General features: G+C 35.6%; 2 protein-coding genes across 6 annotated transcripts in view; one reads left to right on the forward strand and one right to left on the reverse strand.

The window, feature by feature from the left end:
- Positions 1-3176, forward strand: part of TRAPPC13 (trafficking protein particle complex subunit 13) — a 26517-nt gene extending 23341 nt beyond the window's left edge. For all 4 annotated transcript variants that reach the window (XM_063180621.1, XM_063180622.1, XM_063180623.1 and 1 more), the window contains one exon: positions 24-3176. In XM_063180621.1, the coding sequence (XP_063036691.1) occupies positions 24-128 (105 nt within the window). In that variant the 3' untranslated portion in view covers positions 129-3176. The remainder of the gene's footprint in view (positions 1-23) is intronic.
- On the reverse strand, positions 1495-25440 carry SGTB (small glutamine rich tetratricopeptide repeat co-chaperone beta). 2 transcript variants are annotated; one of them, XM_063180625.1, is made up of 11 exons: positions 25341-25439; positions 23711-23833; positions 18536-18639; positions 18041-18110; positions 14449-14548; positions 12032-12136; positions 8909-9047; positions 8760-8822; positions 6693-6730; positions 6353-6436; positions 1495-4878 (listed from the first exon to the last, which is right to left on the reverse strand). In XM_063180625.1, the coding sequence occupies exons 2-11, from the start codon at positions 23808-23810 to the stop codon at positions 4767-4769; spliced, it is 915 nt and encodes a 304-aa protein (XP_063036695.1). In that variant the 5' UTR covers positions 23811-23833; positions 25341-25439; the 3' UTR covers positions 1495-4766. The 2 variants fall into 2 exon arrangements, with proteins under 2 accessions (XP_063036695.1, XP_063036697.1); XM_063180627.1 differs by lacking the exon at positions 8760-8822 and having other exon boundaries at positions 25341-25440.
- Between the last annotated feature and the right edge of the window lie 44 nt (positions 25441-25484).

Below are 25484 nucleotides of genomic sequence, written 5' to 3' on the forward strand. Positions count from 1 at the left end.
TTATAAATATTTTCCCCTTCCAGAGTGTCTCTGGCCTAAGACTTACAGACACATTTTTGAAGAGAACATACGAGTATGATGATATTGCACAAGTCTGTGTAGTTTCTTCAGAAATCAAGCAAAACTGAGGGAAAACAAATCTGTAGTTTTACTGAGGTTTTTTTGACCAACTTCTTGATGTTTCTGCAGTCAACTGTTTTAAAATGAGTCTAAACAAAATCAAATCCCTATATAGCTGTAAATGTGATAATGATTATTTTATTTCTCTGAGCATTTCTTCAGTGTTTTCAAATCTTTTAAAACATGCATATGCATTTTATCTACTAAAAATAAAACCTTTGAAAAAAGTGTAGTTCTAGCAAATTATATTGCATTTACATCATTGCAGGATGGTGGGGTGAGATTGATAAAAAAGACTAGGATTTTGTGCTTGTTTTTCTTATTTTAATTTTTTTAAAGTATTTAAACCCTTTTAAAATCATGGCTCTGACAAGACTACTTCAGTTCAAAAGAATTGACCTTTTACAGACAGGTTCCTGGAATCCAAATCCTAAAAAATGTAATATGGGGTACCTGGCATGGCAATGTGTTTGCATGGTACATGTATAGCCATAGGAAATAAATCCTGATAAAGGCATGAGATGAGGGAATGCAGCTGGCACTGTTAGAGGCACTTGTAGCTAGGAATTGGAGCATAAGCCAAAGACTGTATTGGTTGTGGCTCACTCTTTGAAGAGGAAGCAATACAGCAAATCTGTCCCAATTATCTGCTGTCATGAGCAGAGTTGTGCCTCCCTGCAATACAGGACATGCTATCAACAGGCATGTTATTTTCCAATTAGTAGGGATCTGAAAACTAAAATAGTAGAATTCAGGTATTTTTTATTGTTAAAATAAGGTGGTGACAATTATTCTTTCCATCCCAGAGGCAATTAAACAGATTTTTCAGGAAAAAAAAGGTAAAAAACACCCTGCATTGCTCTCTTAGATCAGGTTCTCTAAAGCATATACAGGAAGAAGTTTTGGGCCTGGTCAAGCACTATAATGTCCTTTCCCCTAACTTTGTTTTGACAAAAACTGGAAATATTTTTGACTGAAATATCTATGGTTATCCAGAGGTAGGCATTTAGAAGATAAAATGGTGACTGTCTTTCCTAGTTTAACACTAGGAGAACTAGTGTTAAAGACTCTAATCAGCAGCTTGTATTTCTCAGCTACCATGTTGGCACTTAGCAACTTTATAGGTAGTTTTGACACTATTTTACTTAAGGCTTCCCTTGTATAAAATCTTAAGAGTAGTATTCAGTGTTAAAATATTGGATAAATCGAGGACCGGCTTTCTATATTTAGGGACTAAGTCCATACAGGAAAGAATAAATTAGAAATGTATCTTGACTATGTGATAAAATCCAACCAACATGAACTGGTCTATAAAGAATGCAATTTACCTGTTACTTGAGATACATAAAAAATTAAAACAGAAAACCACAACTATACAGACAAAAAAGTATATAACTTTATTTATAATATATCTTTGAGTTAAACTACACAAATTGAAGGAGATGTAACCATATGGCAGTAAGAGGTAGGAGAGATACAGAAATAGTACACAAGTTGCATTATGCCAGTATGACTTTCTGTTGCCATAAAACAATCTACTCAAAGTTACAGAGCTAGTTTTATCTCAGTATGCATGAGTGATTTTACTTTGCACTTATTACAAAACCAAGAGTGCAACTGAAACAATTTCTAAGCTGAATATTTCATTAAGTGTCTTTATGATTATAGTTAGAATATACTCCCATGCAAGCAGGTTACAGGAGTTCACAACTGATTGCAAAATACTTTCTTCTCTAACAAATTATTGTACTTATGCACTGATGGAACAGTAATGATACAAAACCAATTAGGTGTAAATGCAGATTTGCTCACTTGAACTGCAATTGATCTTAAAGCAATATTTACAGGGATTGTGGTTTACCACTTTATCTAGCAGGATGAAAAATTTTAGCGCAAGATACAGTGCAGTTACTACACGGGAAAAGCTTCCTTCCACACCCTGTGATTAAGACATGTTGCATGATTGAAACAGTCTAGGCAATTGAAAGAAAAGCAGACTTTAGCATAAATGATCTCTCTGTTCATGGTTTCAGTGGAAAAGCATGTAATGACAGCTCCTGTTACTGGTTTCACTGTTTTTTGTTCAGGCTATAAAGCCCTTTCTGTTAATACATAACAAACAGAGAGTGTTTACTAGTAAAGTATTGTGCCAGTCAGTTGTAGCACATTCCTGAAGGCTTAGCTAATGCTGTTAACATTTTAATATATACTCTGGTATTATCTGAAGTAAAACCTAAACACAACAATATTACAGCACGTGAAGTGAAAGTTACAACTCCATTAAGATGACTTCAAGAGTAGTTTTCTGGTAACTAACCAATGCTTCATTCCATTTAACCTTGGGGATTGTTCTCCCATAAATCCAGTTATCTATGGAGCTTGTACTTAACAGTAAAAGTACACAATTTCTTCTGCCCTCTTTGGATCTTAACATACTTTGTAGTTCTTAAGGAACTCTCATGACATTCTTGACAGTATCTCAAAGCAGAAAAGTAAATGCATGAGGATTGCTCTTACAAAGTGAGAATCATTTGAGTTTCTACAGAGATATTGGCAGAGCTGCCCCCTCCACCATGGATTTTATATTCCCCCTATCAGAGTTAGTGAAACACTCTTTGGGCAGTTGAAGATATGAAAGAGAAATAAAAGGAACTGTGAAGTTTAACATACTAGGTACAACGCTTCTCTCCTGACACAACACAGTATTCCAAGTAATACCTGTACACTTTTTGTAGCCCACCCAAAGCCTCCATAAAGCTTCCTTCTAAATGGTATTCCTGTCCTACTCAGTCTAATTAAACTTAAGTTAAGTTTCCTTGAAGAATAATATCCAGGATCTGAGCTACCTCTGACAAAAGATCCCTTTAGGGATTCTCTTTCTTGTCATCAGATGTTGAGTCAGAAGCTGTTACTTGAAAATGTATTTAATGTAAAGCTTAAGGATCTCTACAACCTGGAGAAAACAGTTACACCAACTTGAAGAGAGAATTTTCAAAAGCATTTTAATGCTGTACATAGGCAAGCTATTCAATAAAGTTTGAAATGTCTTAAAATTGTTCATGTATTAAGCCTTTACCTCTTTATTCAACAGATGGTAATATGGATATCCTAGATTTGTGTTTTCTTCAATTCCTTTCATTTCTCCTTGGATCAGCATTTTTCTCTCTGGTTTACTAGGGTAAGATTCATACCATAGATGTACAATGATAATTTGTTAGAATCAAGTTTATTACTTACCCTCAAATTTTGCATTTGCTTCTGCTGGGGGAGCTCTTTTATGAGCACAAGATCAATTGGATATAAAGTGTAAGGTTGAGGACTTTCTGTGTATTTCTCCGTTTGGGAATCTGTTGCTATTCCTCCAGACTAACTGGCCATGAGAGATCACTTTGCCTAAAAATTCAAAGCAGGCTCCTCAAATTAGTTTAGATATAGGAAGAGGACGCCTGTTGAGAAGGTCCCTGGGCTAAGAACAAGTGTACTTTGTGTCACAAAGCAGTGTGAACAGTAAACACAGTAAAAAAGTTAACATACTAGACATACAGAGGAGCAGCAGTCTTGCAAGAGTAATATTAACTGAGCAAGAAACAAATACTATAGAGTTGAAAAATCTTTAACTTGATTATATAATCATCATTTTAGATAGATATGTGTAATTAAAAAAAATCCCCAATTGTTTAAGCCAGTGATTTATCACACAAGAATAGAAAAAGAATCCTTCTAAGGCAGTTCTTTTTTAAAATTTTCAGTAATAGTTATTTGTACAGTCACAGGCTCAGTTTTAGCTTATTACAGTTAAGAATTTTAAGTTTATATTAAATACTGCATACATACGGAATGTAATACAGCTTGCCATGCCTAGGAACATAGTGCCATAATTGTGACCTCCAGGGCTACCATCATGATGAGGGTACATGGCAGTAGAAAACACTACAACTTTTCTTTCCTTTTCCAAGCAAAGTTTCATTTTGATTTCTGTGCATTATCCTGCCCAGAATTATTGTCTTCTCTTTCTCCACAAAGTGTGCTACTCCTTCATATGCAGTCACCTTCCTCTCTTCTGCCCAATGAAAAGTTGAAATGTATTTCCTGTTACTCATGAAACCCCCTCCACAGGATTAAGGAAACAGACTTGTCAAGCATGAATTTTAAGTACTCTCTATACCAACACTACTTAATGCTCATTATAAAAGGGCACATCAGATGGGCCCATTGTATCAATATTTCAGTATTTCAATACTGTTTAAAGGAGTACAGCCATCGTGATTCTCAGCATATGACTAACACATCTTTTACACTATCATTTTAGAAGTAGCTATTAGGCAAGATCAGCGCCCTACAAAACTCCTCCCCACTCAGCAGCCCCGGAGGTCAATCTGATGCACATACTGAAATGACTTTGACTTGGGGATTTTGATGAACCACCTATTCAGTGTATTGATTTTCAGAGGAGTAACTATACATAAACGCTATGTTCCAAGTTATGTGCAAGAGATCTGTTTACCAGATTTATTCTTGTTTGCAAACACACACAAAGAATTTTCTGTCTTCTATTCAAGCAGAAGAGTTACAATGGTGCTTTTGCTACTAACTATGGTATGCGTTTTAGGGTTATACATCATTCCAATTCATATGACTTGCTGAAGTCAGGAATGTTCTTCAGTACTGCCACTCAAATATCGGCTCCGGATATGATTTCTCAGTTGCTCTATGAGCTCAGGATTCTGCTGCTGTATCTGCTGTGCAAACTGCTGCCCCCTGTGTTGAACAGTTTTAAGTGAGCTCAGCAAGTAAAAGCAGCATTCGTAAGAAAACACGATATCACAATACAGCTGAAAGGTGCATTACATTAAAATTAAGATTAAAGATACCTTAATTTCCAGTTTAAGGTATTTGCAGTATTATGAATTTATCTGGTTGAAGTGTCTCCAAACAGGATCACTGTCATAGATTTATTTTCATTTTTTAGTACTATTACTTCTACTTGATAACATGGAGGAGAAAAGTATCACCTTACAAAATATATTGCCTTTTATGGTAAAATAACACATCTGCTACAGTGAATTACTACCTTCTTTTTGACAGGATCCACTCTTAACTGTTTAAAGTAACTACTCTTAGAGTTGGCATGCAACGTTATGTTAATGGTTCCAGAAATAGAGTATGCAGCTGCTGACTTGTACTTGTGAACACAATGTCATTAACTGAAAGCAAGCATACTATCAAATTTTTGTATCGTTCATGACTGAAGTAATAACAGATCTATCTATAACAGTTGTAGCTTAAGAATTAAATTAATAGCAGAGACTAATTCCATGTATAAGAGAAGCATAACACTTGTTTACTAATAAAAAAATAATAAGTAAAAAATATGATTTCACAAAAAGCCTAGCTTGTCGTCTTTGTTACTTCTACATTTTGTGCAAGTAGCAAACTATCAAGACCCCTTCAAACTGCAGTGCAGGTTGAAGGAAAGCAACATTTTTATAGATGTCTGCAAAGCACACAGTTTTTATGAAAATAGCCCTAAATTTTTGCAGCAAGACATTTCTATGTGTGATGTAAATCATAAATTACTTTTGCCCTGAAGACGTGAAACTTAAAAATAGTTTGGAATTGGCTAGAATTCTGGAATAAAGTAAAATTGTATGCCCTATTAGAGATCTTGGGATATAAGCAAATGGCATTTTTTTTGCAGACCCTTCCAGATGGGTATCATCATTATAGTACAAAAACCTTGTGTCCTGGATTTTGTAAAGGTATTCTTCATTATCCTGAGTTCCCTGAAACATTCCTCATCTAAATGAAGGGATGCCAGAGCAGAAATTGGTTTGACTTGTGCTAAGTAAATCTGTAGCTTTCCTAAATAGTATCTGAGATATTAGGTAGTTATCCACACAATTTGAAAGCACAAGTAGGAGTACTTAAAAGATTTAAAGGAATTTAGTAAGTGGCATTAGAAAATGCCACTTACTAAATGTGAGAGTATGAGAACGTATGAGAACCAGAAAGTGAAGCTGAGCACACAGCAGTTCAGTGATTCCAGCTGATGGCAATGTATGGAGCAAACAAATGCAGTCCTGGAAAATAAGTCTTATAGTTCCGGGTTTTAATAACAAACAGTGAGAACAGACCACAGTATAATTCCCTTGACAGTGCATCTTTTTAGACAGATGTTGCACAGTTACCCTGGTACAAATGTGATAGTTAAAACCATGCAGTTCTTACTTACGCATGGATCAGGCTGGACAAATCCGAAAGGCCACCAACCCCAGCAGCAGGGCCACCAATGGCATTTGACATCATCCCTGACATCCTGGAACAGTTAGCACAGTGTTTGCATTGGGGTGTGCAGGGACCTTTACTGTAAGCAATAAGCCCCACTCATTTTTTGAATTGCTAAGAGGAACTAAGTTGCAAGAAGAAGCTACACTTCTACAGTAAGCAAAATAAAATTACATTTTCAATAATATATCTACATCTCAAAAATATAGCTGTAAGTACTATGCATCTTTTATTAATTCAAACGTCTTAACACATTTGTTTTAATGGTAACCCAATTTAATACTTACAGTTGTTGAATTTGAGGATTTTGCATTAAGCTTGCTGCCTAGAATAGACAACATATAGCTGAAATTATAAAACATTTACTACTTGGCTATCACTGAGAAAATCATGCAGAAGAAACCCACATGCTCTGTTCTATTACAAAATTAAGTTTACATGCAGAGCAAAAAGAATCACTACAGCAACGTATTTCATGGATGAAGCTGAAACAATTTGTTATGTGTTAAAGAAAAAATAGTGGTTATAGATTCAGACATGAAAAATATGACAAGCCATTTAACATAAAAATCCCCGCCACAGAAAACTAAACAAACAAATGAAACATTGAAGAATTGCAAGGATAAATGTTTTCAACTGGACTTTTTGGACAAAAGTCTGTATTTTGTTGCTTCTCAGCCTGGATAAATTAATTTTGTAACTACTATTAGTACCAGGCATTAACAGTTAAGATTATGGCCACAAAATATTTCAAACCAAATTGCAATGTGGACTTACTTTGTAGTATGGTTTTGTGGTAACATATATCTTCTCTGGTAACTGAGTATCTTCTTATTTTGTAGTAAGCATGAGGCTACTTAAATTTCTCATTCATTAGATACCTCTAAAATTATATTGCTTTTACCATAGTGTAAGAGTGTCTGTGGACTGATACTATAGAAAAAAATGTGATTTTTCAATGTTAGTAATGTAATTCCTACAGGAATCAGTGTCTGTATGAATGTACCACCAGTAGACAAAACACAGTATGTGCTTTTAACTGTCCTGTTAAAGATATTACAAAAATCAGATATATCCAATATTCATTTTATTGATCAATACATCAACATATACAGATAACTCAAAAGTAAATAAACTTTTTTCTCTAGTTAATAGTTCGATATAAAATTGATAAAATGTCACATGCAGGTCTATTCTGTGCTCAATATAGGGTTAGTTTCTTCCATCAGTAATAACCCTTCTCTAGTTTAGAAGCCAAAAACTGAGGCTAATACCAATTTTCTCAAGGTCAGACAGTGAGGCAGTTTTTTCACCTTAACAAAAAAATTCCAAGTCACTACACCTTGGGAAAATAACTCATTCATTCCTAAATAAATGCTCTGTGTCCTATCTAGTTCACCAGGCATCTTCTGGAAACAATGTAAAAGATCATTTCCCCAAAGCCAGCTCCATACATCATTGATTTCAAACAGACAGAGGTTGTTTAAATACATCATGTGGCTAGTGAAGTAGTACACATAGATGCAGTGCTATTTAATCATGAATGCCATCAGAAAACTTGCTCCCTCTTTCCTTGCCTACTGTCTCTATTATTTGGACCATGTTACCACACCAGATATGGATCTCTTTTGAATGCAGTGCACTTCCACACAAAAGCACTGGCTGAAATGTGGTGTTCCATTGAAGCTACCAGAGTGCTTGTAAAGTTTTAGTTGCTTTCCTAAAGGAAGTTAGTAAGTTTGGGGGGTGTTTTTTGTGGGGATTTTTTAGTTTATTTTACTCGAAATTCCATTCCAAAAAGTTAATTAATTCTGTTTTGTTAAGAAAGCCATATGGATAAAAAAGACAACGCTGAGGGAGAAGTACACAATTTGTTATTGTACTGAACATAAGAAGAATGCAATATATGCTATTTATATTCATTTTTTTAAGTCTTAAGGTTACTAGGGATAATTTGAAAGAGTAAGAACAGAAAGGTCTCTTGAATAGTTCTCCCAAAAGAGTTACTTTAGTCCTTGTATCATTGTTAACTGTTCCGTGGAGAATTGAAGAAATTTTTATCATGTTGTTGACAAGAGCTTTCTGTCATAGCATACATAAAACCAGCATAGCTAACCTATATGTGTTTTTTTCTATAAGTAATAGAATCAACTGGAAATAAGACAAGGCTTTATTGGAGATACTTGCTTCACTTCTTGTTTTGTGTCTAAAATGATGTAGAAAAGTTTAAATTCAGTGTAATAAAACCATTGTTATAATAATACTCATTAAAATTGCTTGTGTTATTGAACAACAGTTGTTCTTAAAAGTTCAGTTTTTAAAACGGGATAATGCAAACCTTGAGATATACTCACCATGCTAATGAAGGCAGGATTGTTTATCAAACTTGCCATGTCAAAACTCAGTCCAGTTCCAGTCTACAAACAAATTGCAATTGAAGCTAAGTTTCCTACAAAATCCCAGTTTAAACTATTGCAAATAAATAGATACAGAGCAAACTTACAGGACTGGACACATCTCTTAGTTTCTGTTCTGCTATTTTCAAATTTGACTTGTAAGAGTCATTCTCTGGATCAAGATCCAGTGCTTTTTGATAACTGGTAACTGCTTCTTCATATTTATTCACAGAGGTCAGAGCCAACCTAATATGAAATAAAGAAATCCTGGTTAGAACATAAATGATCATCAAAAGCTAATGATATATTTTCTGTTCTAAATAAAATAGTATCTCACAAGTGATTTTTAGCTTGACCATTTAATTAAAACAGGTACTACTGCTTAGTGTTAACACATTTTTTTAGAGAAGGGGATCCCTCAAGAACACATTTTGCATTGTCTATTTCATATATATGCAAGTTACATTAAAAACTCTTTGGTATCATCAAGTGACTTAGTCACTTTAAGACCAGGAGCTGTATCTGGCATCTGTGCCTTTTTGCATAAGCTCCAAGTGTTTTTTCCAGTTCTTTTGACCTAAGAGATTATTTAGAAACTTACATGGGTAGGTAGGGCAAAGATACTCTTAATATGAGTTATGCAATGTTAAGAAACTAGACCTACAAATGCATTGTTTATTTTTATATATATTAAAACCCCATACTTTTAATGTGATAATTACTGTATTAAATATTTGAATAGAGAAGATGTTTCATGATTATATTGTTGTCTTTATATGTTCATATAAAATGATTTTTATTATTAACATTTTCATTATTTTAAAATACTGGACCTACAAGTTTCAGCATTTTTGTCTCAGGATCAATGTAAAGGTTCTCCTTTTGGATCTTGTACTTCAACATCTTGACAAATGAGTTATACAGCATAGTAGTAATATATGTAAATTGCTGTAAGAAACCCTATTTAATGTTTTGAAAAAGACTCTGCTTCAGCAGCTAATGAGAGCACAGGATAGACTTACTACTTTTAAGCAGTATTTTACTTCAAATTTGGTTAGCCACTATGCTTAAAATATCATCTTTCTTTGAACTATTCCAGAAGTCCATCTGGCTGCAGTTTCAATTCTATCTGCCACTATATTTTCAATTTATACTGACCAAAAAACTAATCTGATCTTTTCCACATTTTGTAGAAGATTCGTGTAACCCACATTCAGATATTTAGTACTTCAGTTCACCTTCTGATGCTGAACTACACACCCTGGTTTGATAAGCCTGTGCTTATGTCCACTAACAGACCTTGGTCTTTCATCTCATGCAAACAAGTTCAGTGTTTTAGATACATCCGTGATTGTCATGGCTCTCAGTAAGAGTATAAAACTCTAGGAATTTCCCATATAGCTCCTGGAGGAATCCACACAGTATTAGTATTGTCTCTCTTAACTCATTTTCCCCCATAAAACACAGTCTCTCCCTTTTGGCCCATTAACTTGCCAAAATAGTTTCTGCCCAGACAAGAAATGCAATCCATTATTTCTGTGATGCAATAGTGCTTCTTACAGAAAAAGTATTTAACAGAGAAAGTTTCTTGGAGCACAGTACAAGTCACAACAGCAGACATTTCTTTCCTCATGCCTCCTACCCAGACAAGTGGTCTTTCAGGATCATGCTGGAAATACCACCTTTAACTGACATTCCCACTTTAAAATGTCTCCCATCTCTGAATATTTGTGGCATTTCTGCATCTTTCTGTGACATACAAAGAATTTCTGTAAGATTCTGAGAAAAACTGGTATGTCTCCATAATGTCATCAGAGAGCACATCTTTTTCATAAGGACTTTTTGTTGAGAAGGTGTTTTCTACACTGGGGGCATGGGGGTGGGATTTTCACTTATTACTAAACAAGCACAGTTTCCTCAATCAGCCTATGCCAAATGTTTACTCATCTGCTGGGTTAAGCAATGGCTTGCAGCTCAAAATATATCCTCTATTAAAACAACCAGACAATAAAATAAAGAGAAGCTTGATTGCCTGAGGATGGTCCCACTTTCAGTGTGTATCAAAGAAACACTGGTCTTACACCCAAAACTCTAAAATAATCTCCAGTTAAATGAGCCCGTAGCATCTCTCCCTATCAGTGAAATCAAGGGAGCTTGGATGGTGCTATATGAAGAAACAATCTAAGGAGAGTTAAATGAAACAAAACTAATTCAACAACCAATTCAACCTAAAATTTTGAAATCAATTCATCATTTCAAAAGCTCCTTAGTCTAGGTTGGTATTAGTAAATCACCTGTATTATGGAAAGTTTTTTAGTGATACAATTCCACCATATTTTATCTTAAAATAAATGTCCCCTGCATGGTTTTGTCCCAAGCCAACAAGAATTATCATAGACAATTTCAGGGCATGGTTCAGAATTTAATACAGACCAATGCAGTTTAGCAGTAGGTTGTTTGAATGCAGTTTGGCCACTCCATACTGCAAAGTAAATTTTATTAACATGGACATAGCTGACTCAACAAACAATCCCAAGCAATTTTTAATTTACTGGTATAAATATAACCCCAAAAGACATAATGCAGCATTAAGTCCACTATTACAATGTGCTTGATTATTGAAAATGCAAAGCTAGACATCTTGGAAGAATGGCTTTTCACTCAAACCAACAGCCTGTTAGAGCATTCCTGACATTGTTTTCAGTTAACACTGAAATCCACCCTCAAGAGGCTATACAGTTAATCTCTCAGACATTGCTGAGAAAATCTGGCAAAGAGACACAGCTTATTCTTGCTAAAATATCTGCTTCCAAAGAACTATTTAAAGAAAAACTGAGGCTTTATTCCTGCTAGTGTGAAGCCCCAATGCTGTTCTCTAACAGCATCATTAACAGATTCAGTGTACCAACAGCAGAAATTTGATTCCTTTTAACTAGTTAGGAGGTAGGAAAAAACTATCATTACTTCCTAAACTAAATCCAGCAAGTTGAGAAATTTAAAGATAAAAACTGCAAACTGATGAAATCTGATGAAAATGCTGGTATCAACCACATAGAAAAAGAACTGACAGTCTGATAGGGTCACCTTCAGAAAATTGTTATACTTACACAACAACAACATTCTGTAAGTGAATTACAGTGAATTCTGTAAGTGTCTCCACATATTTCAGAAAATCTATGGTAATGTACACATGGGTCTTCAGTGTTTACCTCAGATTTCTATTAGCTTACCCCATTCTTCCATATGCTTTGCTGTACTTTGGATCTATTGCTATGGCACTCTCACAGTCCTTTATTGCTTCCCTGAAGTTGTTGAGCTTACTTTGAGCAGCAGCCCTAAGAGAAAGATGGTAAGGAAATGAAGCTTTGTCAAAAAAAACCAACCAATTAAAAAACGCACAAAAAACCAAAACCAAACCAAACCAAAGAAACCCAAAACAAAACAACCAAAGCCCAAGCCTAGATATTCAACATTTCTGACTTATTTCATCTTACTGACTTTTCATTCGCTATTTTGGCTATGCTTAACTTTCTTTAATGAAATAGGACAAGCAAATGTTATGAGTTAAGTATGTGCCTAAGTGCATTGCTGGACTATGGTTTTGGAGAACATGTACTCACCTCTGAGGACACAAAGGACAAACAATTCTAAGGAACTGTCTAAGATCTAGTATATGACTATGCACAGAATAAATCATAAAACCTATTATAAGAAGTGAAACTGTCAAGTAGTAGTTTATATAAGATCACTGTTTAGGAGGAATACTTTATGTAATTGGCGTTTTCCAGAAGTATAGTTTTACAGCCATTCAAAGGAATACTGTGATTTTTCCCTGCTCAGGATTTTATAATTCATCTCAATAACCTCTGCTTTACTAAATTACAGTTACATCTCTATATTGGAGAAATACTAAATGTTGCAGATATTAATACAATAAGATTAAAGACTTGACCAAATTAAAAAGGACACATTAAATGAAATGAATGTGACACAATTAAAATGAAACACACTAATAAGCAAAACTTCACCAGTTTGAAAGGTTACAAACCACTCTCATTTATTTTTCCTCGGTTAAAAATTAGAGTAAAAATTAATATATTTTCATTGCATAAAGAATATCTCCTTGTTATTAAGAATCCTTTGTCCTGTGACTAGCTCCATATTGCTTGGGGTTTTCTGACTTTGATTAAAATGTCTTCTGAATGGGACTACTTATCTGTTTTGGGCTGTTAAGCAGTAGTGCAACTCCGCAGATGCCAGTGAAGATTTATATATAAAAGCTGGGGGCAATGCTTGTTCTTACATGTGTTTGAACAGAAAACATTTTCCCATGTTCACAAGATTTACACAGCCAGTTAAAATTTTCAGGGCATATCAGTCCACTCTTTTTTGCACTGCTATGGATAAAAAGCAATCCCACTGAATGCAGCATGTCCCCATGTCTCCCTAACAAGCTTAAGATAAGAATAAGGTATATACTTATTGAAATATTCTTATCATCCACAAAGCTCCAAACAACTCCTGTTTTCTTTTAAATCATTACATACAATACTGTACTGACTGACAGTGAGATTCATTTTGGTTCTCACAAATGTGGTATGTGATGATGCAACACAAAAATTATTTCTGCTTTTGCTAATTAAAACTTTGACATTTAAGCCTGTACTAAGGAAACTTACAGTGATTTCAGGAAGCTTTTGAATCTGGTCTGATATTTCAATTTTGTACATAAAGTGACTCGTGATCAGTTTTCACAAGGAATATAGATTATTTACACTTTTGAACCGCCATCCTAAATATGTAAAATGTTAGCAAACTGCATAATTTCCTTTCTCTTCAAACTTGCCTTTAAACACTGAATCTCTCATTTCTATTTATCACAAACTAAACTCTGGAGCAATGGATGCAGAGCTTCAAAAATAGCACAATCCAGTGGGTACAGTGCCACAAGGCCAGATTTATAGCTCTTCAGTTAATATATCCTATATCCTTAAATTAATAAAGGAGGCACTCTAGAGGTGGGCTCATTCCAGTAGGCCCTAAAGTCGGGGCTGCCTTTGCTCTTTGGCTGCTCTTCCAAGCAGTGTTCCGCAAGAGCAGACAGCTGTGACTAGGTTACCATGCCCTTCCAAGCTTACCTGCTGCCAAATCACTATGTCTTCTTCATTCATGACCGTAAAGAACAGATTAGATAACAAAACTGTAACAACAGCATTGTTATTTTTCAACAGGTCACACATGAAAATATTATTTGCAAAATGCTTGAAATCTCCAAAATGGTATTCCTGCATTGATGATTTTTTTTTTGCCAGTGGTAGTTAGTATTCAAGGAGACAGAGAGAGCAGCTGAGTCACTAGAGAAAAAGGCTTTTACTACTCTCAGCAGGCTAGAAATCACAGCCTACGTTATGATTTAATGTAGACAACCTGACACACACAATACCTTATCTGAAGAGTTGTAAGTAATTTTAAAGTCCATTTTAACTGATACAGACATGCTGAATGAGCCCATTTTTACCCTAATTTTACAAATCCAGCAATAAATTTCTAAATAGGGGTTTCTAGCTTTTGACCTCCTTTACAACTTATTTTTACAGTAATGTTAACAAAGTCCAGGAATGAAAGGTGTGTATCATATTGGGTTTACCTGTTGCAGTAATAGACTGCATTGTTTGGATCCAGTTCTATAGCCCTAGTGTAACAATCCACTGCAGCATCATAATTTTCTTCCTTCATATGATTATTACCTGAAATGGATTATAAAAACTGTTAAGTAATTAGATGAGACAGTATGTAGTTAGAGGAGACAGCTGTGTATGAAAGAAACAGAGCAGCTACCTTTTAGCATCTACAGAAGTGAGTTATGACTGCACTTCTTTGAGATACATACTTTTAAACAGAAAAGTCACAGAATACTGCAAATGAAAATATCTACTATGTCTGTGAAGTTTACTATGTACACTGCAGTACAACACAGAAACCTTCCTCTTTCATTTTGGTATTTCAGACTTTCCAGCTAGTTTCTGCTGTTAAGGAAAGATCACTTCACTGAGAAGTGTAATTGTAATTGCAGTTCCTCTCTAGTAAACTATCTTTGCAAGCCCAATATGCTATGTTAATTTTTTAATCTCATTTTCTTATATGTCCCAACAACTTGCTAGTAACTATCTAAGTAACACAACCCAAAAAATCAAACTAAAGTAAAACTAAGTACATAAGCCCCATTTTTGTGACACTAAATAATTAACTCATTAAGATAATAAAAAGTATGTATAGTGTAAGCAATCCAAAAGGATTCAGAAGTAAAATTTCTCACCAAGGGAGCTTAGAACTTCTACTTTGTAGCAAAGTTTCACATTTCATGTATTTTAAGTCCAGTGGGAAAAAACCCAGAAACATTTATGTAACTTCTTTATGGACAGAAAATTCTGGACTAAGGTCTTTCAAAGCAAAAGACACCTTAAACATTCTTTTGTCCCCAACACAAGGCAATCCTGGTAGTTTTCCTCTTTCCTGATGACACAGTAGTAAAAAACCCTAGTTCAGTGCCCAAAGTTGTCTGTGGTTCTGTTACCAATTTTTGGCCAGCTAGATCCTACAGGAGCCTTGATTTCCTAGAAATGTCAAGAAATGGTCAGGAAAAATATAGACTTCCACTGACTTCTTGTATTTCAGCCAAATATTTAAACCTTCTCCTAAAATAAACAAGTCAAGGGATAGGTCAATAAGTTACTACTGATGTAGGCAACTGCGTAAGCAAAGGCTAGAAAAGTTCAGTCAGTGCAACAGTTTATCTCTGAGAGAAAGCAAGACCGGAGCAAGTCCTCAGTGCTTGCACTAACTGAAGCAACTGTACTTGCATTTATTCGTGAACACAAAGAGCTCTGTGAACAAAACCAGATTTAAGAAACAAAGTGTCATCAAAGTAGTACAAAATCCCATCCTCTAATATTGCTATATTAGACTGTAATTATAGTAAGCGGTCTCTTCCATGAGAACTCAAACAAACTGTACTTGCATGTATACCTTCAAAATACATGCAGAATGTAACAACATCTTTCTTGTTTCTAGAGGCCCACTGTTTATGCAGCTTTCCTTTGTTCAAAGGTAGAGATCTGTACACTAAATTATGTTGTCAGACAAAAAAGTGTTGCAAGTCAGCTGCACTCAGCAAGATTGCAGCAGTTAGTGTTCCTTTAAAACAAAAATGCCATCAATGTCTATCAACATTAGAATTTCCAATACTGGTCTGAATATGACCCAGTGTACAAGGCTAAGTTGGAGATAGTATCAGTGCATACGCTTCTTGTTATCTCTCTCTCCAGCTGCAACCTTGCTACAGGAAAACAGAAAAAATAGCTAGATCTACTAATTCTGCTGAGATAAGGAAAAGCAACTATATTATTCTATTTTAATGTTATACAAAATCCTTAGGACAAAAAAATTACACAAACGGTTATACTTCTGAGCGTGTATCCTCTATAGTGTAAATACTACCTATTGTTATAATTATGCTGTGGTAATAAAACACAGATCTTCTTACAATCAAGCCACCATTACACTATACAAACCTTCACATAATCTGTGCTCTTACACATCTTACACTAAGCTGAAGTGTCAAATGATGTACAAGGTTACGCGTCTAAATTCAAGTATTGAGTAGTCTGGTTGTGTATTACTTCCTGGTTACCAAGAAAGAAAATTTAGCTCCCTGATTTTGTTTTGCCATTCATTAGTGAAAATCTCCAAAGATTAGGGCTGGTTTGAAACTAGAGGAGCAGGCTGGTGGCCACAAAGGTGAGGCAAGTTGTTCGTTCCATTGTTGAGGGTATACAGATAAAAATGAGAAAAATCACAGTTATAGACTTATAATATTATATAAGATACACATCAAGTAGAGTTGTCCAGATTATATAATTTATTTCCTAACTCAGGCTAGAAAATACTCATAACTGAAAAGCACAATAGTGGTGATAGATAATATGTGTGTGAATATGCGTAGGATCAAAACAACAGAGAAAGCAGGACACAAAGTTTTAATTTTATTATGGGAAATTACCAGAGGCATTTCAAGCAGTTCGGAACTGCTTACTAATGCCCCTGACAGATGACACTGTAATCGGTCCTTTGTTACCAAGTTTAGACCCTTCTAGTTTTTTTCAGCAGAGGTAATAACCTTACTGAAACCAAGAGGTAGTCTTCACTTTCCATGAATTGGTAGTAACAGCAAAACAAAAAGCCAGCACGCACAGCAGGTAGGTTACAACTTACTAACACATTTTCACTTGTGACCTAACCGTGTTTTGAGCTCTCATTCTCAGAATTAAAAAGCTAATGAGCAACTCCAACAATTAGGGAAATTATTTCAGAGGCAGTAGTGAACTGCATTTATGATTACATATGGCCAGTTTTAAGGTAAGAGAGACATGGAATTCATTTGGAAAAACAATAGGATTTCTTCCACATTATTACAGAAATTTTGAGAGGATTATATCTGCCTTGCAATTAGAAGTTTACTTGTTTTTCCTATAAAACTCAGCTACCTGAAAATCTAACAGGTCATAAACAATGTGATTCATAAATCATCAATCCATAATAATTCATAACTGTTACCCGTGCTACATGCTTTTTATAATTTCTCTCCCCTTCTTTCTGAGGGGAAATAATATGGATTCCTTCTTGGGCAGCATTAGTGACTTCTGTGGTACAGCTGCTTTTCCTCACAGAACAGCAATAAGAGCTGCCAGAAGGAAAATAAACAACTGGCTTGTCTGCAATTTTTATAAAGCACACATAATTTCACATATGTGAAATATTAACCCTAGCAAGTCGACAAGAACTTTTCCATTGGCTTCTGTTGGGTCAGTTTTTAACCAATGTTCGACATCACATACCTATTTCAATAAGAGTAGAAACTTGTATTACAATGCACAAACAGCCAAACAATAGCTGTTCATTCTTTAAAGTTTCTGCTACCTAGGAATATTTCCAACTTTACATGTTCTCCCATAGATTTTAAGCAACCTGTAGAGCCAGGAAGAGAATAAACATTATTTCCTTTGCTCCCAGATGGAACAAATTACCTAGCCCTCTTAGGGCATAGCAGTCACCAGAGAATCTATAAGCTGAAGTTTTTTTTGTGGGGTGTGTGGTACCTAGCTGCTATACTGTCACTACCCACAATAATGCAAAAATATAATAAGAGCATAAGTAAATTTATTTCTGTTTTTATTACAAACCTTCATCCTTCAGTTGGTCAGCCTTTACAACTCCTTCTGGTAAAGAACGTGAGAGAGGCAGCATGTCATTCTGTATGGGAAAAAACCAAGATTTTTTCCTTTAATATATAAGCCCTGACTTTATCAAAAAACTTTCAGAAAGAAGTGAGAAACATCTGCAAACTATGAATAACCTTAGGCACATCAGGCATTTATCTCTGGGAATTGCAAAATGCTTAAATGAAGAATAAAAAACTTCAAGTGAGAATGAGGCATCCACTCTTTAGTGATTCTCTGAATGGAATTTTCCATGTCTAGCTGAAATTAATTCCTCCCACTGCCCCCAAAGATTCACATTATCCTAGCTTTTATGGAAATGTAGGTTTTTTCATATTTTCCTTAAATTTTCACATCATTTTGACCTATACAGAACTTTAATATTGTTGTATTCATATACAATATGAAACCTTAGTGCATACTAGAAGAGTAACTCTAGAATCTAAATTAAATTCTTACCTTTTGAATAGAATTTGTGAACATTTCTATCAAATGCTGTGAGGATGCAAGATGAGTATCTTCCAGGGTAATCTTAAACACAGTCTCCAGACACTGAATTGCAACTTACAGGAAAAAAAATTAATAACATAGGTCACCAGTTTCTCAATATAAGCATAATTTCACTAATTTATTTATAAAGTTGTGACTCACTTCCTTATTCAGCTAGTAAAATCAGCTCCTTGGAACATAAAAAAAAAAATAAAGAGAGGCCACCTGATCCCCACAGAATGAAAAAGATCTAAGATATACACAATCCACACATAGTTTGGCCGTTATATTTAAACCAATTTAAAATTTTATTTTAATTCTTTCACTCTTTTAAAGTTTTGGGGGTTTTTTGGCCAGCTAGATCCTACAGAATATATATAATGTAAAATATAATGATTTAAGAAGAGCACCACAACTCATAACACGACTAGAAATGTCCATGTGTCACACACCCCACCTCAAGGCACACAACTAGCATATATTTGTGTGCCATGACAGCTAGAAGAAAATGGTACATCTTTACTGTACAGAAAAAAGGCAAAATACTTATTTGTCTTATCTTTTTTTGGAAAAAAAGTATATTTATTTGAAGATACTTTATTCATCAAATGCTGCATTAATCACAAAACTTGGTCCTGTAGAAAAATATCTGCAATATCCTTTCACATGTTCTGTGTGTAAGGATTAGCCTGCAATAATATAAATACACTCACCTAAAAATGAAAACTTAAAAATGTAGAACCATATCCTTAGCTGAAGTTTTAAATATGCTCATAGTTTTAGACAAAAGAAGATTAGTGGCAATTACTATACACAATTCGGTCTATATACATATATATATATGTGCTTACACACAGTTAAACTATTGCAAATGATGTAATTATTTTCCTTATAATCTTAAGAACCTAGTTTTTATTAAGAACAATGTTTTTATTAACATACATCGTCTAAATGTTTTAGACTGAAAACTGAGGAGGAACAAAGAAGGGTCTTTGTAAAGCCTAGCTTCAACAGAAAAATGGGTGGTTTTGTACATATTAGGGATAATCACGAGTATCTGAATTCAAATTAAATATCAGTAAAAGCAGATTCTTAGTGTTTAAACTTACCCTCAATCTAATGTTAACATAATAAATATAATTTGAATTATGTTTTGCATTATGATGAAACTGAACACTGATCCAAAATTAGAAAAGTAAAATTACTGAACATTAAAAACTATAAGGCAAATTTTTATCTTATTCATCAAAGCCAGCAGGAAGGGGTCATAGGGGAGGGGGAAGAGATTTGTAAAACAGGCAGTAAAACCTGGAAGATGTAATTTTTTTAGAAAATGATACAATAGAAATTTCTTACAAACAGTATGGCATGACACAAAGTTAAAGTTGATAGCATGTAACAACTGAATACACTACTAAATATGCATTATACAAATTGGTCCTATAATCTATAAATCAAGTGACCAGGTTCTCAATCACCCAGTAAGAGCACTAAGGGATTCAGGTTAAGCTCATTTGTCTCATGCTATGTGAAAAACTTAATTCTTGTAAAGATTATGAATTTTGAAATATATATAAGCCTTTAATAGTACTTTTTATTACCAGGCTGATTATAAAATCAGTGAAACACATATAATTTTTCCTTATATGGCTTAATAGGAAGCCACTTGCAATAGTGTCTTACTAATTTTCCCTGCCAGTTTTTTTTACTGAAATCACTCCCTTGTTTTAATGCCTCTCCTCATTTGTAATTTTGCATAAATTTAAAATACAACCCAATCCCTTATCTTTCTTAAAGCATTAAATCTATGACACCAAATCTCTATGATATAGCAGAGTTTCACAAAATGCAGCAGTGCACATTATGTGTAAACAGAATTATTCTCACTAAAGTTTTATTACTACTCAGCATTTTCATCACATAATTAGTTGGTGCTGTAAATTCCCATATTTCTCCTTCAAGTGGAAAATGGAATTTATAATCCTTCTATCTATCACTTATAGTACCTGTGATATATATAGATATAATAAAATTAGGACCTCTTACAGGATGAATCAATAGGTTAGAATAACCACTAGCTAAATGCAAGCCAACAACAGAAACCCACATAGAAAGAAACATTGCTAAACAGAAACATTTTCAAATCAGAAAATAAAATATGTTGTGACAATGTCTGTAACTACCCTGTTTCAACACTATACAAAAACACAACTCCAGTAAAGTCAAAGGAGTGGAAACTTGGTTTTTGCCTGAAAAGTTTTTCAGGAGGCCAGACTGCCAGCACCTTGATATCCCATTTATCCAAGTAAGGCACTGTCAAATTCCGCAAGCTCAATAATTTCAGGGAAGGACTTGAAGCACCACACGAGCTATTCACCTGAGATTTTTCCTATGTCTGATATCAAAGGCCAGACTTATCTGTTCTCCCAGTTAGCTCTACCATCAATCCACCTAGGTGGCTGAAGCTTGAAGTGGCCACCTGGCAAACCACTTCGCTGCTGAAGAGCTGGGGCTCACACAAACACCCGCTGTCTGACAGTACCAGCACTGGGCCATGCTGGAACCCAGTGCCACAGAGCTCCAGGACTTCTGCTGTCCAAACACAAGTCTGCATCACCAAGCAACACAAAGGCCAAGACAGCCTGCATCACAGCCAACTTGCAGGCTGAATAATGAGCATTAATTGGGCTGCTAAGGCCCCCTTAGTACTTGCTGTCATCTTGCTTCATCTTACACATTGCCTTACCCATGTCAAGTATTATATGCATCCACTGCCTTCCTGTTTTGGAAACACTGCCCTACAGAAAACAGTTGTGGTATATCAATCACAGAAGTAAGAAGAAAATCACAGCCTTGGGTATTTTGTAGAGAGTTTTTGCTTTAATTGAACAGAAATAGGTAATATAGAAAAGAAGAAAGGGAGAACGAGATAAAAACCCCCACGCAGTAAAGAGGAAAGAGAAATAACTGCAATTTAAACAGAGTCTAAAATATAACTTGGAAGAAGGGAAGTTTCTAGTTCATACAAAAGAGTTGAGCACTAAGCATGGGGGATGTGTATCACTGCTCTAGATGCTAGGGGAATATATTTCTCTGGTCTACCTTCCAGTAACTCTGCTTTCTCAAAATAAGGCATTTTTACTCATCAAGCAAGTACAAAATTACTAAAGGAAATTCACACTCTCATTGACATGTCTGTAGAATTCAAACATGCAATATGCAGGTTATCACTGAGTACGAATACATCCTAGACCTGTATTTTATAAAGGCTCAATTTTTTTTTTGTGATGTTCTATCTCTTTTTTTTTTGTTGTTGTTTTATGGAAAGTGGGAGCTGTTTGAATTACTTCTTGGCACAGTCACTTAATCATAGTGTTTTGTCTTTTCACAGACACCAAGTAGGTACATAAGGTACCAACAAAAATTATCAGTCAATTCTTTTCATCCCTTATGTCTCCACATAACATTAAATGCTTCAGTGAGTAAGACTTGGCTATTGCTACTGTACATGCACTAAAGATATTTTGCACAACTAAAATGAGTCTATTTTTCAAAATGCCTGCCTCTTATCCTCTAACACATAGCATATGGTACCATGCTTGTGGCAGAGCACAAATCTAAAAATAGGATTTCACATCTATATTAAAATGGTAACTTTTGCCTTGGCTTTTAAGCACAACTGAGGTTTTGTAATATCTTTTATTTAGAAAAGTGAATCTTAAAATTGATTCTTTCATAAACACATTGGCTAAGGCTGCTCTAAGACATGTTATCAGGTAAATTTTCAACCATAACCCAATTTTTACCAGTTTCATTATAAAAGCAAAAGTATATCTCCTCATTTCTATTATATATGATTCCAAAAACATTTTTTTCTTTTATCAAATGAACGTGATCATTATCTGACACAGGTCAAATTTTTTGATGGCTTCTGCTTTTCAAATGTACAAAATGCCCCAGATTTTGATATAACCAAATCTTTTGGCTTTTATTCCTTTGGGACTATCCTTTGAATACAATGACACAAAGCTTTCTTTCTTGTTTACTTTGGTGAACAACTACACTGGACAACCAAGAGATAATAGAAAGAGGCACACTCCAGGTTTATCTTTTAATTTACACCTCTGAGAAGCAGGATTTGCTTTGCATCTCAGCAAAGTCTCTCCATGCCTAAGATTTCACAGAAATCAATGATCAACTGCACTGCTGTTCGTAGACTTCTCTCTCCAAATTCCTCCTCTAGCTGACAGACACAACCAAAACTGCTTGAAACAGTAGAGAGATCTTTTTAAAAGATGCTATGAAAAACTTACTGCAGTATTAAGACTTAAATCTTCTCTCAATTCCATATTCTGATAGCACCTGACATGATGTCTCCAGTAATTAGGGAAAAGGAATAAAAGCAGTGTGAAGGAGAACATCAAATACTATAAGGTTACAAAGACCTAATGAAATACAGAGAGAATATGTCTACAGATAAATGAACTTGGGTGTAGAGTAGAAGCTACATCATACTGAAAATATCCACTACCACATACTCTTTGGAGCCAGTACTCAAGTGAAAAAGAAAAGCAGAGCATTTATCTTATTTTCTTAGGATGTCTTTTTCCTCACAAATAACATAGAATCCTTGAAAGTAGGAAACAGTTCTTCTCATAAACCAAAACCAATATAGTAATTATTTTACTTCCTCTGTAACCAGCAGAGCTACTAACAGAAATGAAATGAAGAAAGAAAGCAAACATACAAGAGAGAAAGAAGCAGCAGAAATTTGTGGTACACATACACAAGTCATTACCATAGTCTGCATTATAGCACTGCTTAACTTAGAATCATAGAATTGTTCAGATTGGGAAAGACCTCTGCAACTGTAAAGTACCTGTTGCTCAAATTAAGGCACTACACATTTGTAGCTTTATAATACTTTATAAATGAGAGATGTCTTACAATTAATAATCTCAGAAACATTAGGATCACAATCTTATTTGCATATAATATTTGGTTTTTATACATACAAATTTTTTTTGTTATTATACATAAAGGAATTTAACATCTGTGTAGGCATTATATACATACACACACATATATAAATAAAAACACACATATATAAATAAAAAAACAAATGAAAGTACATTTGTTGCTTACCTTCCAAGCTTTCTTGTTCATCTGGAGTGAAAGTGTCCATCTGACTCTGTTCTCTCAAGAAATGGATGACTGCATAAACCAAGCGCTTGACTGATGACATGTTGGAATTGTTTTCTGTTATGTCTTAAAAACAACAGAATCTCTTATTTTAGAAAATTAATCCCTACAGTATTCCAATCTCCTAGTAACCTCAGTAAGAAGTACACACAATACATAAAACCTAATCCTTCACCAGAAAGCCCAATAACACAAAGTGTTGAAAAAAGTGGTGAATTTGCATGGATTAGGAAAAACTGCTACAATCATGTAGTCTAGCTATCAGCAGAACAGCACATATTTCCTCCAGTTCATTCCTGGAAGAAAAGTTCACCAAGGCTAAAATAACTTAGCAACTTATTTTTTCATTTATAGGTTTCTTTTAATAGGTTTGCACTGTATTTACACATATACTTGCAAGTAGGACCACATGCTAAAGTCAAAACCAATAAAAAGTCACTGTGATAAATGTAATGACATAAAGAAACACACTCCAGTAGAAGTTGTTTTATGATATGACTTGGTGTTACCCTTTGATAAAAGATGTTCTGCAGTGTGACATGCACAGTGTTATCCTTCAATGTAAGATGTTCTATGGTGTGACACAGTGTTATCCTTTCATAAAAAGTGTTCTCTGGTGTGACGTGCTATTATCCTTTAATAAAAGGTGTTCTATGATGTGACATGGTGCTATTCTTTCATAAAAGGTGTTCTCCGGTGTGACACACTATTATCCTTTAATAAAAGGTGTTCTATGGTGTGGCATGGTATTATCCTTTCATAAAAGGTGTTCTATGGTGTGACACGCTATTATTCTTTCATAAAAGGTGTTCTCTGGTGTGACATGGTGTTATCCTTTCATAAAAGGTGTTCTCTGGTGTGACATGGTGCTCTGAGCAATTTATTGTCACTTTGGACAAAGAAATGGAACACGGTGACCTCAGTGCATACTTGTGATTAGTGACACTACTGGCTCAGTCTGATTTCCATTCAGCATCATTTGGGAGTTATATAACTAGGAAGACAATTTTTAGTCACAACTTTTCAAGTTATTTTTCCTTAAACCATTTTGATTTAAAAGGACACAATCTTATCCAGTTCTCCAAGCAAAGCGGGTTTAAAATACAGCATTAAAAGAATGGCAAGATCAGCACCTGCTCTTGCTACCTTATTTTTTCTACAACCCGCGACCAAATCGGTGTGCGGTCAAACCCACACCAGGCAAATCCCGTCGTGGAGACGGGGGAAGCCGTGAAGACCACCGGCCGGGAATGCACACACGGGAGCGCTGGGGTCCGCTATCCGCCCCCATGAGGGACAGCGCAGGACCCACCGGCCGGGCCGCGCTCCCTCCCCACGGCCACCTCTCGGTCCCTCCCAGGCTCGGGTCCGCTCTCTCGGGCCCCAAGGACAACTCTGCACCACCCGCGGCGCGGGCCCCTCCCGACACCGCACGGACCGCGGCCGCACCGCCCGGGGCCCGACCCGCCCCACCGGCCCCGAGCTCCACGGACCGGGGGCTGCGCGGAACCGGCGCCCAGCCTTCCCACCCCCGGGGAGCTGCGCTCGCCGAAGGGACGGGCATCGCCCTTACCGTGCAAGATGCGGCGAGTCCGCGCTGCCTCCGGCTGCGAGACACCAGCGACGCGGGGGCGTGAGGAGGCGGCGGAAGCGGATGCGCAGGACCGCGGCGGAGCGGCGCTGAGCACTGCGCCCGCGGGCGGCGGGAGGGCGGTGA

The sequence above is a fragment of the Melospiza melodia genome, chromosome Z, assembly GCF_035770615.1.
Source record: "Melospiza melodia melodia isolate bMelMel2 chromosome Z, bMelMel2.pri, whole genome shotgun sequence".
NCBI lineage: Eukaryota > Metazoa > Chordata > Aves > Passeriformes > Passerellidae > Melospiza > Melospiza melodia.